This window comes from Pseudophryne corroboree, chromosome 2 (genome assembly GCF_028390025.1).
Source record: "Pseudophryne corroboree isolate aPseCor3 chromosome 2, aPseCor3.hap2, whole genome shotgun sequence".
NCBI lineage: Eukaryota > Metazoa > Chordata > Amphibia > Anura > Myobatrachidae > Pseudophryne > Pseudophryne corroboree.
In genome coordinates this window covers 361,452,901-361,474,128 of record NC_086445.1, presented here as the reverse complement: position 1 = coordinate 361,474,128, position 21,228 = coordinate 361,452,901, and the positions used below count along the sequence as shown (strand labels likewise).

The following is a 21,228-nucleotide window of genomic DNA, read 5'->3' as shown; positions in this document are numbered from 1 at the left end:
CGGCAATACTTCCATATGTCGTTTGGAATCCGCATCACCTGACTACTGGCGCGTCCATAAACTTCTTCTGGCAGATATGGACATCGCACTTACTCTTGATGCCAGAGTGCAAATATCTCTCTGTGCATCTCGCATATAAAGAAATGCATCCTTTAACTGCTCTATAGTCAGTAAAATACTGTCCCTATCCAGGGTATCAATATTTTCAGACAGTGACTCCGACCAAGCCACGCCAGCACTGCACATCCAGGCTGAGGCGATTGCTGGTCTCAGTATAACACCCGTATGTGTGTATATACTTTTTAATGTATTCTCCAGCCTCCTATCAGCTGGATCCTTGAGGGCGGCCGTATCAGGAGACGGTAACGCCACTTGCTTTGATAAGCGTGTGAGCGCCTTATCCACCCTAGGAGGTGTTTCCCAGCGCGCCCTAACCTCTGGCGGGAAAGGGTATAATGCCAATAACTTCTTTGAAATTAGCAGTTTTCTATCTGGGGTAACCCACGCTTCATCACACACTTCATTCAGTTCCTCTGATTCAGGAAAAACTATCGGTAGTTTTTTCACACCCCACATAATACCCCTTTTTGTGGTACTTGCAGTATCAGAGATATGCAAAGCCTCCTTCATTGCCGTGATCATATAACGTGTGGCCCTACTGGAAAATACGTTTGTTTCTTCACCGTCGACACTGGATTCAGTGTCAGTGTCTGGGTCTGTGTCGACCGACTGAGGTAAAGGGCGTTTTACAGCCCCTGACGGTGTCTGAGACGCCTGGACAGGTACTAACTGGTTTGCCGGCTGTCTCATGTCGTCAACCGACTTTTGTAGCGTGCTGACACTATCCCGTAATTCCATAAACAAAGCCATCCATTCTGGTGTCGACTCCCTAGGGGGTGACATCACCATTACAGGCAATTGCTCCGCCTCCACGCCAACATCGTCCTCATACATGTCGACACACACGTACCGACACACAGCAGACACACAGGGAATGCTCTGATAGAAGACAGGACCCCACTAGCCCTTTGGGGAGACAGAGGGAGAGTTTGCCAGCACACACCCAAGCGCTATAAATATATATAGGGACAACCTTAATAAGTGTGTTCCCTTTATAGCAGCTCAAATATTATAAATATCGCCAATAAGTGCCCCCCCTCTCTGTTTTTACCCTGTTTCTGTAGTGCAGTGCAGGGGAGAGTCCTGGGAGCCTTCCTCGCAGCGGAGCTGGGCAGGAAAATGGCGCTGTGTGCTGAGGAGAATAGACCCCGCCCCCTTTTCGGCGGGCTTCTTCTCCCGGTTTTTTTTTGGAACCTGGCAGGGGTTAAATACATCCATATAGCCCCAGGGGCTATATGTGATATATTTTAGCCAGAATAGGTATATTACATTGCTGCCCAGGGCGCCCCCCCCAGCGCCCTGCACCCTCAGTGACCGCTGGTGTGAAGTGTGCGGAGAGCAATGGCGCACAGCTGCAGTGCTGTGCGCTACCTCATGAAGACTGAGACGTCTTCTGCCGCCGGTTTCTGGACCTCTTCTCTATTCGGCATCTGCAAGGGGGTCGGCGGCGCGGCTCCGGTGACCCATCCAGGCTGTACCTGTGATCGTCCCTCTGGAGCTAGTGTCCAGTAGCCTAAGAAGCAAATCCATCCTGCACGCAGGTGAGTTCACTTCTTCTCCCCTAAGTCCCTCGTTGCAGTGAGCCTGTTGCCAGCAGGACTCACTGAAAATAAAAAAACCTAACAAACTTTTTCTAAGCAGCTCTTTAGGAGAGCCACCTAGATTGCACCCTGCTCGGACGGGCACAAAAACCTAACTGAGGCTTGGAGGAGGGTCATAGGGGGAGGAGCCAGTACACACCACCTAGTGGTCAAACTTTTAAATTTTGTGCCCTGTCTCCTGCGGAGCCGCTATTCCCCATGGTCCTGACGGAGTCCCAGCATCCACTAGGACGTCAGAGAAAATTCTGTATTTGGGAATATTCCGTATTTTGGAATTATGTATATGGGAGACTCAGCTTGTATGTTATTAAAATAGACCAATTACCGTATATACTCGAGTATAAGCCGACTTTTTCAGCACATTTTTTTGTGCTGAAAAAGCCCCCTCGGCTTATACCCGAGTCAGTGGAAGGAGGGACACGGAGGGCACAGCGCGCGGCTCTCCTGTGTCCCTCCTGCGTCTCCGGCGGCGTGTGTGTGTGTTAAATGAACTGCCCGTTCGTGAGCTCTGATTGGCTCACGAACCAGCACTTCATTTAACACATACACGCCGCCGGAGACGGAGACACAGGAGGGACACAGGAGAGCCGCGCGCTGTGCCATCCGTGTCCCTCCTTCAGAAGACAACGCGGGAGCGATGGAGAGTAAGTACCCTTCCTGGCACTGTGGGGCATATCTGGCAGCATGAGGGCACATCTGGCACTGTGGGGCATATCTGGCAGCATGAGGGCACATCTGGCACTGTGGGGCATATCTGACATATCTGGCAGCATGAGGGCACATCTGGCACTGTGGGGCATATCTGGCAGCATGAGGGTACATCTGGCACTGTGTGGCATATCTGACATATCTGGCAGCATGAGGGCACATCTGGCACTGTGGGGCATATCTGGCAGCATGAGGGCACATCTGGCACTGTGGGGCATATCTGACATATCTGGCAGCATGAGGGAACATCTGGCACTGTGGGGCATGTCTGGCAGCATGAGGGCACATCTGGCACTGTGGGGCATATCTGGCAGCATGAGGGCATATCTGGCAGCATGAGGGCATATCTGGCACTGTGGGGCATATCTGGCACTGTGGGGCATATCTGGCAGTATGAGGGCATATCTGGCAGTATGAGGGCATATCTGGCAGTATGAGGGCATATCTGGCAGTATGAGGGCTGTGTACGGCTAGAGCTGCATTTCCCACCCTAGGCTTATACTCGAGTCAATGAGTTTTCCCAGGTTTTTGTGGTAAAATTAGGTGCCTCGGCTTATATTCGGGTCGACTTATACTCGAGTATATACGGCAGTGGCGGATCCAGGGGGGGGGGGCACTCGGGCCCGTGCCCCCCCTGTCATTTGTGGCCTTATTTGTAAGACGGAGACAGCAGTGTCTCCGTCTCAGCAAAAGCCGCGATCGCGACCCCTACCATGGAGCTACTGCAGCAGAGAGCTACGTATAGTAGCTCTCTGTATAGACAAAGTCCGGGGAGAGCTGCTGGCTGCGCATGCTCAGCTGCAGCAGCTCTCTCCCACCTCACTGACCCGCCACTGGCCGCCAGTCTTCTCCCGCCTCCCACTGCTCCCAGCCGCTGGTGGTATGTACAGTATACCACCAATACTGTATATGAAATGTGTGTATAATATGATCCCTACATATGTATGTATTTTCTGTATGTGTATTTGTGTATGTATGAATGTGTGTGGTATGTGTGTGTGTATATATATATATATATATATATATATATATATATATATATATATATAGATGTGTGTCTATATATACGGTATATATAGATACATATACTGTGTATATATATTGTGTATGTATATATGTGTCTGTGTGTATATATATATATATATATATATATATATACACACACACATACATACATACACACACACACACACACACACATTCACAGATACACACCCACGGAAACCCCCCTAAATAAATCCTGCATTTGCCCCTGACATTACTACTGGGGGGGCATCAACAAGGGGCATTATAACTGGGAGGCATCACTACTGAGGGGTCATCTATTGGGGGCAGCTACTGGGGGACATTTTTACTGGGGGCCATCTACTGGGGGCATTACTACAGGGGGGTCATCTATTGGGGCAAACTCGTAGGGGTCATTATTACTGGGGGTCATCTATTGGGGGCAGCTACTGGGGGCATTATTACTGGGGGGAATCTACTGGAGGCATTACTACTGGGGGGTCATCTATTGGGGGCAGCAACTGGGGGACATTTTTACTGGGGGCCATCTATTGGGGGCATTATTACTGGGGGGCATCTACTGGTGGCATTACTACTGGGGGGTCATCTATTGGGGGAAAACTCCTAGGGGGCATTACTACTGGGGGCGAACTACTGGAGGACATTATTACTGGGGGGCATCTACAGGGGCAAACTGCTGGGGGACATTATTACTGGGGGGCATGCATCTACTGGGGGCAAACTGCTGGGGGACATTATTACTGGGTGGCATCTACTGCGGGCAAACTACTGAGGGACTATTACTGGGGGCCAACTACAAAGGTGCTAACTACTGGCGGCGTAACTACAGGGGCATTACTACTGGCGGCTTAACTACAGGGGCATTACTACTTGGGGGCTAAACTACAGGGGGGCCAAAGTACTGGGGGCTTAACTACTGGGGGCATTACTACTGAAGGCTAAGCTACAAGGGGGCATAACTACAGGGGCTAAACTACAATGGGGCAAACTACAGGGGGGCATTACTACTGGTGGCTGAACTACTGGGGGCATTACCACTGGGAGGCTAAACTAAAGGGGGGGGGGTAAACTACTGGGGTCATAACTGCAGGGGCATTACCACTGGGGGCATAATGACTGGGGGCATTACTACAGGCAACATTACTACTGGGGGCAATACGGGCATTGCAAAAGGGGCACCACTACTATGGGGTCTATATAAGGGGCACTACCAGTACAATGGACATTGCATAATGAGCGCTACAACTGTGGGCATTGTATAAGAAGCGCCACCTCACATGCACCGAAGCTGCACGCAAATGTACTTGCCCCTTCCATGGTGCCCCCCCTATCATTTTCTTCTGGATCCGCCCCTGATATACGGTACCTTCTTTTATTCTCTATGGCTTATTTTTCATTACATAATGAGAACTAGTAATCACACAGCAATAGAAAGGTATAAAATCAAATAAGAGATATGATCCTATGGTGGCATGTCCAACAGAAAAATGTTCCTGAAGTTCCTATTTAGGGGGGTGGATATCCCTGCCTGAACTTTCTCTCAACTGCAAAGGACGTAGAAAATAAACTATATGTCTCCCTCTAGTGGTCTTTCCCGTACTTATTTCTTCTTATAGTGTAAAACTTTTACAATGTTGCATACCTGTCCCATTTCCTCACAACAAAGTCAGACCGTAAAGAAAAAAAATGGTCTCGTTCTCAAGTAAGATGTCTGAAAATAATGTCACCTTCCCTAAGAATTGTGTGGCAGCCTCTCTTTGTACTTATGATCATCTAATTGAATGTGATCTCCACAAGAATGAGGAAATGTATAAGAAATGTAAGCATAATGATCATATAGTATAATATTTTATATAAAAAGATTTATTTGCAGAAACAGGTCAAAATTGCATTTACACCTGACGTAGGCTAGAAGATAAATAAAATGCGTTAGTATTCAAGTAGGAGATCCAGCACGCTACTTACAGTTTGAAAGCTCCTTGTCTATATGACTGAAACAAATCCTACTGTAAACAGCATCACTCACAGAAACACTACTCACAGAGCAACATATCCCTGCCTCACTGACAGCGGCTCAGCACCATCCCGTTGACAGCGACGCATCCCCACCTCACTGAGGGTCATACATTTTTTTTTTTAAAAGATCAACTGTTTTATTAATTTTACACTTTTACTCAATTAAATGTTTAGTCATTACAAAAAGTTCAAAACAAGCAGCCTGCTCTGAACTAGTTCTTCCTCAAATTCTGTATTTGTGTCACCCTATTTCTTCACAAAAGGTGTCATTTTACAAGATTATGGGCGGAACGCAGCAATCATCGCAGCATCCCGCTACTCTCCTCATGCATAGCAGCGTTTACTAACACCATATGCATGAAGAAAATCACGAAGACCAGCTCTTGCAGTAAGCTGTCCTTTGCAATGTATGGACTTCTGGGTTTATGACCCGGGAGTTTGTCTGCGCATGTGCCTAGTAACGCGTGTGCCGCAGGGGGTGTTGGGAGGAATCTGGTTGGATCCCTCTTAGAAGGGACAGTGCGATAGAACCCCGTAGGCTTCTAGAGGACGACGCCATCTTAAGATGGCACTGCCCACCTCATCTATGCCTTGGAATCTATCGCATTCTGGGGCTTGGTTCATATGCAGTACCCAACCAAACTTCCGGAAACAGCATATTCTGAGGTTTCATAGGTGTGTGGCCTCATGGCATCACAAAGCATGTGTATGTAAGAGTGCAACCTCACACCCAAGAGTGGTATATTCATTACATATATACACACACACACACATACATGTTTTATATACATGTGTCTAGGTTTGTCAAATAATTATTTTTAGGATATACTGTATATTTATTTTCTTACTGACCAATATACATGTGCACAATTTTGGGCACACTGGCACTTTATTTAGGCTCCTGCACTTCATCAGTATTGTACTGGGTTATATTCCTTTCATTATTGGAATACGTTGGAGTATTTAAGAAAGACTGGTGACAGATAAAAATGTTTTGGTACTCAAAAGACCAATAAGAAAAAGCTGCATATTTTTCTATTTTTAGTACGCATGAGCTAATCCATACAAGCCAAATAACGCTACAGTAGATAGTGCTATAGCTCATCCATTTTGCCATGGATTAAGTCTTTAAGACCGACAAACAGCAGCCACCTGAATAGGGGAGCAGAACAGCCTTGCAATTTGGCTATTGTTCCTGATATACTAGAGACTTACTTAATGACCACTAATAGACTGAATGAGCGGTATCACTTATCACGTGTGTAATACTAGATAGAGAAATGAGATATATATACATACACACACACACATATACATATATATATATATATATATATATATATATATATATATATATATTGTTCCTTGGAGGGGCACCCAGACTGTTTGACTATAGGTTGATTGGAGTGCCGGACACCATCCCCGTCTATATATATATACATATATATCTATCTATATCTATATATCTATATACACACACATACACGTACGTACGTACGTACGTACATATATATCCAGGTATTTTAACACCTTAATATATCCCAGTATTTGTAATATACAGTTACTTTTAACACACCTTTTTTTGCACTTTCTTGGAAACTGTATTGGGTTTCCTCTTAATGATCTGATAGTCACTTCGTATCACAGTATTTTTAACTGTCATTATGTATCTCGCATTCCAGTGCATCGATGGGACGCGCCGGGCGGTCTGTTGATCGGTTGCCCGGCAACGGTGACGTCATCTTTTGCGGCCGGACGATGGTGCCGCCGTTGACTCCCCGCCCTCTGCGCCCTTTGAGCTCATCTGGCATGTGTAAAGTATTTAAGTTAAGCGTGCATTACACACTGTTTACTTCACCATGGGCCTAATTCTGAGTTGATCGCAGCATCAAGTTTGTTAGCAATTGGGCAAAACCATGTGCACTGCAGGGGGGACAGATAAAACATGTGCAAAGAGAGTTAGATTTGGGTGGGGTGTATTCAAACTGAAATCTAAATTGCAGTGTAACAATAAAGCAGCCAGTATTTACCCTGCACAGAAATGAAATAACCCACCCAAATCTAACTCTCTGTAAATGTTATATCTGCCCCCCTGCAGTGCACATGGTTTTGCTGCGCTTCCTTCATCCCAGAATTCACAGCAGTGCCGGGCAGCCTATACGGAAGGAGAGGGGGCTGCTGCAGCGGCGCTACTACCAATTACATAGCGCTGCTGCGGCTCCAGTCCCCCTCCCTCCTCCTCCTTCTCCGCTGCCTGCACCGAGGGAGCTGCCAGCACGAGGAGTCTGACTGCCAGCGGGGAGATGGTAAGTGTCTCTCTCTATCCTTTCTGCCGCAATGTGTAAAAAGGGGGACACCGTCTGCCGTAATGTGTAAAAAGGGGGACTGGCTGCCGCAATGTGTAAAAAGGGGGACACCATCTGCCGTAATGTGTAAAAAAAGGGGGACGCTGTCTGTCGTAATGTGTAAAAAAAGGGGGACGCTGTCTGCCGTAATGTGTAAAAAAGGGGGACGCGGTCGGCCGTAATGTGTAAAAAAAGGGGACGCTGTCTGCCGTAATGTGTAAAAAAGGGGGACGCTGTCAGCTGTAATGTGTAAAAAGGGGGACTGTCTGCTGTAATGTGTAAAAGGGGCTCTACCTGGTGTGGCGCTACTGTGTGGCGTAATTTGAATAGCGGAGACTACTGTGCACCGTAGTGTGAATTGGTATTATTTTGTGGCCACGCCCCTTCCCCTTGAATCCACGCCCCTATATATTTTTCACTCGCCTACGACGCGCACTGCCCATATCTTGCATGTGGGGGAAGGGGGGCGCCTTGAGGAATGGGCAAAAATCCCAGTGGCAAGCTCAGAGACTTATCCAAAGCGACTTGCAGCTGTAATTGCCGCAAAAGGTGGCTCTACAAAGTACTAACTTTAGGGGGGTGAATAGTTATGCACGCTGAAGTTTTCTGTTACTTTGTCCTATTTGTTGTTTGCTTCACACAAAAAAAAAAAATCTTCAAAAGCTGTAGCCATGTTCTGTGAATTAAATTATGCAAACCTTCAAACAATCCATTTGAATTCCAGGTTTTGAGGCAACAAAACATGAAAAATTAAAGCGGGGTGAAGACTTTAGCAAGGCACTGTACATACATACATACATACATATACACACACATACATAAACACACACACACACACACACACACACACACTTGATAAAGGCCAAGTTACCAAAGGTTATCTCCCTAGAATAATAATCCAGCAAAGTGAAGGAAACCTACCGGTGTGAAGAAAGTAGTTCCCCCATTGCGCACACTGGTGATAGGCCTCGCATTGAGCAATTTCATTTTCATGATGAGGGAATGCCAGATCAATCCCACCTGTATGAATGTCAAGCTGACTACCAAATACAGCACTAGGAAGGAAAAAAAATAAAATCAATATTTAAAATGTAAATTTCTTTTTGCTAATAACGTATTTTACTATACCTGTATCACTCACACCACATCTCAACATATACACACACACACACACATTATATATATATATATATATATACACATACATATACACATACATGCTGTATATATTTGTATTCAAATGGAGATAAGCTCATAAAACCTCATCTTTACAATTCAAGCAAGCAGATTTAATTCAACACTGTGTGCTGTCTGGAATCATGATGAAGCACAGCTGCACACATATCAGCCATTAACGTTAGTGCCAAGATAGCAAGTCTTCCATCGCACCTCTATGAAGTGCTAGGTAAACCTTCGGATGCAGACGGGCGCATTATGCCATTGCAGAATGACAATGCGTCCATGGATCCCATATAACTAATTTCCCCAAAATGTGTAAGTTATCCATTCATATACAGGTAGTGGACAGAAGACAGAAACGTCAATATAAAGCCACCGACTAAAGTTGGGTACACACTGGAGCGTTATGGGGCCGATACAGTTTCGTAATGACAAATCACTTACATCGCTTAGTGAGCACAGGTGACTACATGCTCCCGCACTGCGCATCAAACCTAGCGATATCGCTAGCGCTCTTGTTTAAGCTAATCAAGGATGGAACATGATCGTTCCATCTTTCACTCGTTCCAGTGTGTACAGAGAATCTATGCTGAAGGGCAATTGTTCGGATGTCGGAAATGAAAGCCAGTCGCTTCTGTGTGAACCCAGCTTTAGGTGATAGACCATTACTTATGGCCAGTGCAGCAGGTTTGTGCTGTAGAATTTAGCCTATGAATATCTGGAATTGTGCTGGAATGGGGATTGATACACGATACAAGAAAAAGACCAGGATGATGGTGATTGAAAACACTCTCAGTCATCGTTCAAAGAAGAGCCCTAAAATGCTCAATTGGTGGTGACAGATTACAGTGAAAGTGCCTACTACGGGGCCGAAGGGAAGATATGGCCTGGATATACTGGATAGCCTCTCCCTGCACCCTCTTCCCAAGAGCAGGGGCGCAGACAGCTCTGCTGGGCCCCAGTACTCGGTGATGGGCGTGGCCAACGGTATCATTAAGTGGCAGTTTACATAGACCTCTCCCTCCTGACAGGCGTTATTGTTCCTTATATATTGAGGTAAGCTGTTCACCAGCTACCTAGATACTTTAGAAGTATAGTTTAATAATCAAGTGAATTAGGGTCAAACGAACTGACTAAATAGACTGGCATTCAAGAAAGCAAAAAGACCACAGAATGCAATTTCTGGGGCTTAAATTCACACAAGTATATAATATATGTATGTATGCAAAGCATTTTACCTCTGCAGCACATAGCCTTACATTTTTACGGTACTGGATGATTGACCACAATCCTTTAAATATCCGGGGTGGCAATCGTAGCCTTCAAATACTACAACGTGAGGCAAAATGGATCTTCCGTCTTGACACTCTTGTTCCCAAAGGGTTAAACGAACAGTCAGGGATTAATATGATAACTCTTGGTTAACCCTAGTCAATCCTATTGCCTTATATAGTTGATTTATTCTTTATATGTAGTGTGTTTCTATATGTGTATATTGATTTCTAAGTATTGTAATCTACACTGTGTTTGATTATTATGAAGTTAGCACTGTTGTGCATCCAGTTTCTACTGATCCGCTTTCTTGTATACAGACGTTACTATGGTGACGGTCACCGGCTCATGTGTCTGATGTTGCCCCGCGATGCTCTGTGATGACATCATGATTTCGGCGGCACCAGCCGGTGTGCAGTCCCGCAGCGGTTTTGGTGTCTTCACATGGTGTTTTCTTTATAAGGTAAGACACTGTTTGTATTCTTTTTGTCTGATGAAAATGCCGCTCAATTAAAGACATTCAAATGTCACACTTAAGTGCCGTTAGCTTGGTCGTTTTATTGGAGTGCCGCACCTCTCTCTTCCTATGCTCCATTTATTGTGAAGACACCCAGCAGTTGTATTGTGTAAGTGGCTGTGCTGGGATCATACATACATACATATATATATAATTATTACAGTCAGGGGCGTTTGGGTATTTGCAGCAAATGTAAAACAGAACAAACATAAATCCTAGCCAGTTTGGGCACTAACTATACACAAGGTTTTCACCTGTGTGTGTGAGAAGGACCTACTGTCCAGCTCACCAACACAGCACTCACTTCAGGCAGTAATGGTGGCTCTCTCTGCAAGCCAGTAGCTTGCTCCCGAGGGAATGAGCAACTTCCTGCCCCACACTGCCAAGCTTTTATTACACCCATGCGGTTGTTTGCAATTATTAGCCTTCTCTAAGTAAGTCTGTTTTGCAGAAACAGACCCTTTACTGGGGATTTTAACTCACAGGACAGAAACCTTGGACATATATACCTGCCCTCAAATACAATTCCACTGCGTCTATCACAATACAGACACAAATGTGTCCTGAAGACGGGGAGGTGGTCCCCGAAACGTTGACCTCACGAATATAAGTTTTTTCCCACTGATTTCAAAGCCTCTGAGTGCCGCCTCTTATTTCTTTAAGTTGCACATGTCAGGGACTGGTTCCCTGGGGAAGGCACCTGAGCAAGGGACACCCTGAGGGGGAGGACTGGAGTGCCGGAGTTCATCTACTGCATATATATATATATATATATATATATAAAATAGAAATCCCTGCACTCTCACACAACTCAGCCAGCAACTGGGGTGCCAATCAAAGTCCGACCCACTCAGGAGTGGGACCCATAGTACAATACAGGATTCTCCACAAATGTGGAAAAGATAGCACTCTCCAGAGTTTAAGTTCAACCATTCAAGAACAATAATATTTAATGAAAAGGTCAATCTCACAGTTCCAAAAGCCATTTCCAACGTTTCGGTCCTCACCAGGACCTTTGTCAAGGAGTATACAACGTAGTCAAATGAGCAGCATAACATCACAGGTTAATAATGCAGGAAACTGGAGCTAGCCTTCAGGTCTAAATTCTTTCATAGCCTTATTTTGCAACACATTTAGATTATGTGCAGGAGGTTTGTATTCTCTATCACATAAATCCTTCCTCCTTGCTTCATAAAAGACTTTTAAGAAATTACCCTTGGAATCAAGAGGAAAGAAAATATTAGAATTAGGCTTCAAAAGCAGACTTAGACTGATCAGTAAAATTATTTGTAATAGCTCTAGCCCAACGTAAGAAAGGTCTTTTAAGAGTTGCTTATCTCGCAAATTTATTAATGTCCAAATATAAAATTCAAATTTATTGGGCGGCTTAAGGGGTGATGCGATTCAAGGCTTGAAATTGGATTTAGCGAATGTATACATTATTTGATGCATTTCATAATCGAACAAACTATTTTAAGTTCATGGAAGATTTTTATATCCATTTATGCAGGACTGCTATGGGCACTATTATAGCACCTAGTCTCCCAAACTTATTTATGGGAGAATGATGTAATCTATACCAACAATCCCTATAAATAACATATTAATCCTCTTTAAGAAGTATATGGATGACATTATGGTATGGGACAGCTCTTTTGAAATGTTTTCAGAATTAATTGATTATTTACAGGTGAATGATTATAATTTAATCTTTATATTGCAAATCAAGGGATATTCAATTGAATTTTTTTGGATCTTAGACTTAAAGGTGATGCGGTACAAAAAGGGTTAACACTTGCTGTCATATGTAAATAAGTAAATGCAAATAGTTATGTTCATTTTGAGAATAGTCACTTTGGAGCGTGGGAAATCGAATATTCCTAGATCTCAATTATGTAGAATTCGTAGGAACTGTAGCGATTTAGAGAAAAAGTGTGAATAGATTAATTTCTATGAGAACTGTTTTCTGGGGGAAACAAAGCGACAGTTTAAGATCAGAATGCAGGAGCATATCATGGGGATTAAAAACAAGTTTACTAATCATTCTGTCCCTAAACACTTTATTGACGTTCATAACTCTGATCCCTCTGGATTAACGTGTCAAGCTATTGAACACGTGACTATTGGGGAGAGGGGGGCAGTTCTGAAAGCCTACTATCTCAGCGAGATATGTACTGGATTTTTCAATTAAATTCACTCTTTCCAAATTGTCTAAATGATGATTATGAAATTGCCCCTTTTCTCTAATCATGATTTAAATTCTTAAGATTGTTTGGTTTTGACCTGTGCAAATAAAAAAAAAAATTCCTATGAAACTAATGTTTTTCCCTGTGTAAATAATGTGTTTATGGAGGTTAAAAACATTCTAATATCCTCTACTCTATATTTTTATTTTAATGTACTCTTGAAAATGCCTTCCTAAAAGGAATACTATAACGCCCAATCGTGGGAATATTGTGCATTCCGAAGCCCCTTGGGATTTATTTCTAAAATATTCAGAGAGCGTAAGCCCATGATAGCGAAAGTCCATCTCGCGTTTTTTTTAGCTTAAACCACTCACGAAAAAGATCCTCATTGGAGCCACTGGAGCGTAAATCAAAAGCCTCCGAAGGGTACAAGGACTTAATCTTTAATTTATCAAGCTGTCCGTTGACTGAAGTGGAGTCACAGGTCTTAGCTAAAGGCCTCAGTTTCGTCCCTACGCATTTCCATCAAGAATTTCAAGGGATGGTTGATAATTTCAAATTTAATCGCAAGCTTAAAATTAAGGAATTCTTTGATAAACAGAGGAATAAGGACATGAGTTCATCTTGCAGCTGTAATGATGATGGCAGCAGTATTAAAAAGTTTAAACCTGTTTCTACTTTTGATCCTCAGTCGTTCAACCCATCGGTTAGGACGTTTTCCAGATTGCTAGATGTCTGCAATAAGGAAGCTCATGGAACTCCCCCTTTTATACATCATAATTTGTCCAGGGATGAACATATTGCTCTGATGAACTTGAGCAAGCACCAAGACATTATCATAAGGGGCGCAGATAAGGGGGGAGCTATAGTTGTCATGGACCTGAGTTCCTATAAGGATGAATGTCTTAGATTGCTCGATGATGGGAATACTTATTGCAAATTGTCTGCGGATCCCACTGACCGGTTTAAGAGAGAGTTATGTGATTTAGTACAAGACGGGGTCAGTAAGGGTTTCATTGATTGTGACACCAAAGCTTTTTTGTGTAAGACAGCACCCACTGTCCCTGTTTTTTATACCATCCCTAAATTGCATAAGGACCCACAGCGGCCCCCTGGTAGACCTATTATTTCTGCCCGGGGGTCGCTGTGTGAGCCAGTGTCTAGTTTCTTGGATTTCTTTCTCCAACCAGTGATCAACACACGGATACACATCTAAAGGACACTTCTTCGTTATTAAGAAATTTTGCTGAAATCACCGTATTACCTAAAGATCTGGTTATGGCGAGTATAGACGTAACTAGTTTATACACATGCATACCACATGACCAGGGACTGGCAGCGGTGTACCAATTAATTTCCAGCAGTGAGGTATACACGGGTCCTGATGTGGGTTTCTTTATTAAATTACTAGAATTCACATTTAGACATAATTCTTTCTTATTTGATGGAAGCTTTTTTCTCCAACAAGCGGGTTGTGCAATGGGGAGCCGAGTGGCCCCCTCATATGCAAATTCTTTTATGCACGAAGTTGAGGACAAATTGTTTTTTGCAGATCCTAGCATCAGGCAGTTTGTCTTCAAATATTATCGTTATATCGACGATATCCTGCTGTTTTGGACGAGTGAGGTTGGTCACTTAGAAGACATTATTCACCAACATAATTCTTCCGCTAGTCCAGCTAAGCTTACAGCCAATATTAGCTGCAACAGGGTCCATTTTTTAGATGTTGATATCTGTGTGGTTGACCAACAGCTGAAAACCAGCCTGTATGTTCAACCCACTGATCGCAATACTCTGCTCAGATATAATAGTTTTCACCCGCAGGCTACCAGAGATAGCCTCCCCTTTTCACAATTTGTAAGAGCTTGTCGTATTGCCAGTGATCCTAGTGATAGAGAGATACAGGTGGATAATATTACTAATAAATTTCTGGCAAGGGGATACCCACAAGTGTTACTGTCGTAAGCCAAAAGTAGGGCTTTGTCTTTTTCCCGACAGCACTTAATTAAAGAAAAAGTACTTAAATCTTCTACAACACATGTTTCCGTGGGTTAACAGATATACCAGTAAAAGCAAATTCATCTGTAAAAAGGCCAAACAACTTTGGCCGATTATCAGTTCTGAACCTGAATTACCGTCACTGCACAATACATGTCTTCTTCCCAGCTTTACTAGGGGACCTAATATTAAAGCTCTTGTAGTACGTACAGATATCACTGGGATGGGACCTCCTAAGCAAAAAATTTTTGTCCAGAAAGGAAGGATGTTATAGATGCACAGGGTGCACTACGTGTAGTGCTTTGATTACGGGTGACAAGTTCAGTCATCCTTATTCAGGCAAGCAGTTTGTGATTAAATCTGCCTTATCGTGCACGTCTAAGTTTGTTGTCTATCTCCTGTCTTGCCCATGTGGTCTTCACTACGTGGGCAAGACAGAGAGACAATTCAAAGAAAGAATTGCTCAGTATCGGACTGCGATTAGGGCAGCACTGTTGGTAGGTACCAGTGATCAAGCTGTGGCAAGACATTTTGCGCAGGCTAGACACAGTATGTCAGCTCTGCGTTACAGAATGATTGCACAGGTCCCTGGTCCCTTACGTAGAGGAGATCGGGCCAAGAAACTCCTCCAACTAGAGGCTTGGTGGATATTTACCCTCGACACTGTCAGCCCGAAGGGGTTGAATGAGTCATTAAATTTATCTGCCTTCTTATAAACCAAGTTGCTTTTTCTTTGAGTCTGCTATGTCCTGCCGTGGACATAGTGTCCAGCTTCTGTATTGACTAGTGGTTTAAGCTATTACACTGCAGTGTAGTCTTTACCTTATTTAAAGCAGTTGTAGTTATAGACATGCTTTATGTTAGACATGTTTGCTTTAACTTTTTGGTTGCTAGCGCTCGCTGCAAGTGTATGCTGCTGATGTTATTATGCCTTTATGTTTCTTTTATGTTTTTTTATATATGTTGTTGTATAGTAGGTTGCTTCTAAATTGATGTAGTCTCCATGCACATTTTGTTGTTTTTTCACTGTGTTCTAATTGCGGGGTGTGTCCTCGCATCTTAGTGTTCTTTTGCCGCACTGATTGCTTGTGTATGTGTTGCTATGGTGACTCATCTGTGATCTGTTGGTTTCCCCCAGACCCTCCCGGAGCAGGTCCCGTGTGTTCCCTGCTTCCGCTGACGTCAGCGACCGGAAGTGGACGGACGGGTCCCGGGGCAGCGGCCGGTGACGGGCGGGAGAACGGACGAACGGTGAGTATAAATTAGTTTAGTATGTACCACACATGTTATCCTGATGATGGGGTGAGACCCCCCCGAAACCGTTGGCTAAAGCTTTTCACATTTATAAGTCTGGGAGTGCCGCCTCTTTTGTTCTGATATATATATATATATATATATATATATATATATATATATAAAATAGGATTTTAGTACCTACCGGTAAATCCTTTTCTCCTAGTCCGTAGAGGATGCTGGGGATTCCAAAAGGACCATGGGGTATAGAAGGATCCGCGGGAGCTTGGGCACACTATAAAGACTTAAACTGGGTGTGAGCTGGCTCCTCCATCTATGCCCCTCCTCCAGACCTCAGTTCGAAAACTGTGCCCAGGAGAGATGGACATTTCGAGGAAAGACTTTATAAAGTAAACACAGTGAGTGTTACACCAGCTCACACCACGAACATACCACAAGAGATGGCCTTCAACAGAATATCAGCCCACGATATGAAAACCATACAGCCATATGCTGAGAGAATATTTAACACAACCCGTGTGTCAACCCAACCACTAATAAGAAAGCACATGCCAAGGCATGAACAACGGCAGTACAGCCTGAACAATAAGAAATACCACAAAGTGTCACCAAACCAATACTGCAGACATAGCACGCACTGGGACGGGCACCCAGCATCCTCTACGGACTAGGAGAAAAGGATTTACCGGTAGGTACTAAAATCCTATTTTCTCTTACATCCTAGAGGATGCTGGGGACTTCAAAAGGACCATGGGGTCTATACCAAAGCTCCAGAACGGGCGGGAGAGTGCGGACGACTCTGCAGCACCGAATGAGCAAACATGAGGTCCCCATCAGCCAGGGTATCACACTTGTAGAGCTTAGCAAAGGTGTTTTAAACCCAACCAAGTAGCCGCTCGGCAAAGTTAACCTGCTGAGACACCTCGGGCATCCGCCCAATAGTAGCCCATCTACCTAGTGGAACGGGCCACCCCCAACTTTGTCCACTGCAATCCAGCCGCCGAGCTAGTACGCCGAATCGTATCACAGATCCAGCATGCAACAGCATGCAGAGACGCAGGCGCCCCAAGCACGCTGGGATCATACCGGACAACCAAAGCCTCCGTTACCCCAAACGGAACCCAATTTGCGACATAAATCTTCAAAGCCCTGACCACATCGAGACACTTAGAAGCAGCCAATGCTGAAGCTACCACAGACATTAAAAAAGGCAGGTTTTCCGAGAACCCCGAAAACCCTTTCCGGCAGAACTAGTATCCGCGTCCACAATTCTATCCACTTGGAAGATCAAACAGGGCTCTTGTGATACAAAGCCGCTACTTCCGACAACTGCCTCGCAGTCGCCCAAAGGGGAAAAGCATGACGACTCACCAAGAGAGAAAAGTTTTCATAACCATTAATAAAGGTTACAATCAGTAAGACACAAGAGACCTCAACACCACGTCAAGATCCCCCTGTGCCAATAGGGCACAAGAGAGGTTGGATGTGCAGTACTCATTTCACGAAAGTCCAAACTTCCGGAAAGGTGGCCTATATTTTTCTTCTTTTTTAATAAAGAAAAAGAAAAAAAATTAAAGCTATAAGGCCAAAACTGCCCTGAAAACCAAATACTGTGGTAAGGCTAATCCGGTCCTTCTTTTCTAGCCTAAAGAAGTGTGGAAATGACCACCCTGGGAATACCCATTCGGACTAGGATAAGGCGTATAACCGCCCCTCCGTCAAAAGCAGTCACGGCAAATCCTGATACACGCCCGGATCTTGTTGTAACAGTTCCTCGCGTAGAGGAAAAGGCCAGGGATCTTATATGAACAAATCTTGAAAAACTGGATACCAAGCCCTCCTTGGCTAAACCGGATAATAAAGTTCGCCGAAACCTCTGTTCTTCTTACTTTCATCGCCTTCCGCAGAGTGAAAGTGGAGGGGACACACATACTGAAAACACCCAAGGTGTCACGAGGTCATCCACTGCTATAGCTCGAGTGACCCTTGATCTGGAATCCTATTCCTGAGGTCTCTCGTTGAGTCGAGACGCCAACATGCCCAAATGAGACACTCCCCAAAAACTTGTCACAACTGCTAAACTACTTGATGATGACAGTCTTTCTCCCGGATGGAGGGAGTCTGCAGAGGAAATCTATTTCTCCTTCGTTTACATCCGGAACGAAGGCTGCTAATATAACCTTTACCAGTCTTTACACTCAGGGAAACCATTTCAGCTTCGGTCAATGGCGCTCCGGTCGTTGTTCCGCCCCAGCGACTTACCTACGCCACCGCTGTCAAGTCGTCCGACAGACTTAATACGGGCAGATCACGAAGACTATTGTTCGATGAAAACCGTTCTCAATTCAAGAAAGCTTATTGTAGACAAGCTGCTCAGTTTGACCTGATCCTCTGGAGATGCTTCCCATAAAAGGACTACTCCCCAGCCTCGGCTATCCGCATACATGGACCCCAGGATCTAGTCCTGTATTTCGAACCTTCGTCCCTCTAGGAGGTGAGAACTGAGCAGATACCACGGGAGTGATATCCTGGCCATTAGAACTATATTCCGGTGTACGTGCCGGTGAAACCCAGACCACAACCCCAACAGGTCCCATGAAATCGACTCTGGCATTCGACCTGCTCACCGAAAAAGCCTCTTAGGCCGCACCCAACTTCCTCTTCGACAGAACATACAGATGGAGTGGCACCACAAATCTGATCCGACTCAGAATCCTCAGACCACTTTTCCACAGGAAAACACAGAACCTCAACAGTTCAGTATCTACTCTGATACTACCTTCGACATCTGCATCCTTGGGAACAACAGCCCTTCCCTGCGTTGAAGAACAATCAGAGAGAAACAACGATTTGGACGACTTGTTTCTTGACCTCGCCTCAAGCCAGCGAACATCTCAGTACAGAATAACAATGGTTCTTACTATTGCGAGAAAACCATCATACTACCATCACTCCAGGGAAATGGCCAAGACAATCCTGGCCATACCTCCAGGTAATATGAGTGCGTAGAACCACACATGTACCTTTTTTTTATTTTTTTTTAATAACCGGGACAGGAGGACAAGGCCCGAACCTGACACACCCTTAGTATGGCGCCGCGTACTACCTCCCCTTCCAGAGGGGAAACGGCAATATCCATCATAAAACCAGTGAGGGGAAACATCAGTCATCCAAAATGTCCCCCATTTGATTCTATAAGTAACTCACCAGTCCTAGTCTATTCCCAGACTAACCGAAAGTAGTAACTGAGTCCCCACCGGGGCAGGGTCCAGCCATCTGCGACATGCGGTGTATGTGGTAGAAACAGAAACGACAACCTCTTCTGCGAACCTAACAGGCTGCAGAACTCTTACCTTTCCACCTTTCACAGGCTGTACAAAAAGTGAAAAACAAAAAAAACGTATCTAACTGACTAAAATGACTGCATCCCCTAAAAGAATGCGTCACCACTTGTTGCCAGGGAATCCAACTCCCGAAGTTAGACTTACCAGGAATATTCACTGAGATCGGTTGAACTGAGGCATCCACCCAACCAGCGGTACACCGTCCCAGAGAAAACTCCAGTAACTCTCAAAATCAGCCTCAGCCGTCCCCTGGCCATACTACCTGTATACGTACGGCAGTCCGCTGCAAAATTCTAGAGAAGATCCAACATAAGGAACCTCCCCTCGCTCTTTAGGGTAAATCTATTTTATGACGTACCGAACACAACACTCCCTCACGTACGTGCCTGCAACCCTCACAGCATAGAAAGTGATGATATCACTTAGCTTTCCTGTATACGATCCTTTGAGACAGGGCTCCGTGTCGACCAGTCGTTGATTTTCACAATATTCCATCCGTGGCGGAAAAGGAACAACCCTTCGGACTCTGGAAAAGGTGTGAGTCACGGCCGACCGAGAGCTGCATTAACAGAGCGACCAGCACATGAGAAGAAATACTATTAATTCAGTATTCATTATAAATCATAATATGAATGTACATATTGTAATGCACATATAGCCACATATCCTCTCTCTCTCTATAATATATATACATATATATATATATATACACACATATACACACACACATATATATATATAAATAACATACATATAATCGGATTGTCCCGAGCCTTCTGGTCCCCAGTGACATTAATGTGTTCTGAACGTGTATGATCATGTACTGAAAAGCCCCGGTTGTGGATCTACTAGGAAATATTATAGTCGACAGAAAACTCCAGTATTCGTCGACAGCAGGGATTAGTAACCAGACAAAATTACCATCTTGCGGTCCGAGGGAAGCAACGTACAACTGTATATACACAGGTATAAAAGTCAGATAGCGCATGTCCATTTACCCCGGCGACAACAGACGGTGCCGACAGGGTCACCCACATACCATTGTACCTTCCATATAATATTTACTTTTTATGTTGTAGCGAGTACCCACGTGCGTCGGCGATGCCGACAGGGAACCCATAGGTGTTTATAACAGAACACTCACGCCTGCCGACACAAGTGTACCAATAATGCGTATATCTGAGAGGGGCACACAGAAATTACACACAAGAATGAATTCATGGTCATTCCTAATTCCATTAGTGGTATATAAGTGCAACAAAACACCCAAACACTATGCCCCACCTTGTTTGTGCTTTAAAAACTTCTTGGCGGGGACAGAAGGGAAAATGGCGCTGACTGTGTGTGAGGCTAAGCCCCGCCCACCTCGGCGCGCTATAGCCCCCCTGTATTCTAAAAAAACCAGGTCGAGCACCATATATAGTGTAAAAACACTATACTCACCCAGACACCAATGCTGCTCAGGGAGCCGGCGTGCCCCCCCCCCATGCGCCCTGCACCCCAGGCAACCGACGGCATGCGGGAGCCCCGGCGCGCTGCGCGCCCGCAGCTCTAATGGCGGGTTATGGTATGCGGCGCCCGGGACCCCCAAAATACAATATATCTATGCTGCCCAGGGCGCCACCCCCCCCGGCGCCCTGCACCCATGGAGGCCGGCGGGGG

General features: G+C 44.8%; 1 protein-coding gene across 2 annotated transcripts in view; it reads right to left on the bottom strand.

Annotated features, from left to right (window-relative positions):
* Positions 1-21,228, bottom strand: part of CARS2 (cysteinyl-tRNA synthetase 2, mitochondrial) — a 208,820-nt gene that overhangs the window by 70,019 nt on the left and 117,573 nt on the right. For both annotated transcript variants that reach the window (XM_063953167.1, XM_063953166.1), the window contains exon 8: positions 8,738-8,871. In XM_063953167.1, coding sequence (XP_063809237.1) covers positions 8,738-8,871 — 134 coding nt within the window. The remainder of the gene's footprint in view (positions 1-8,737; positions 8,872-21,228) is intronic.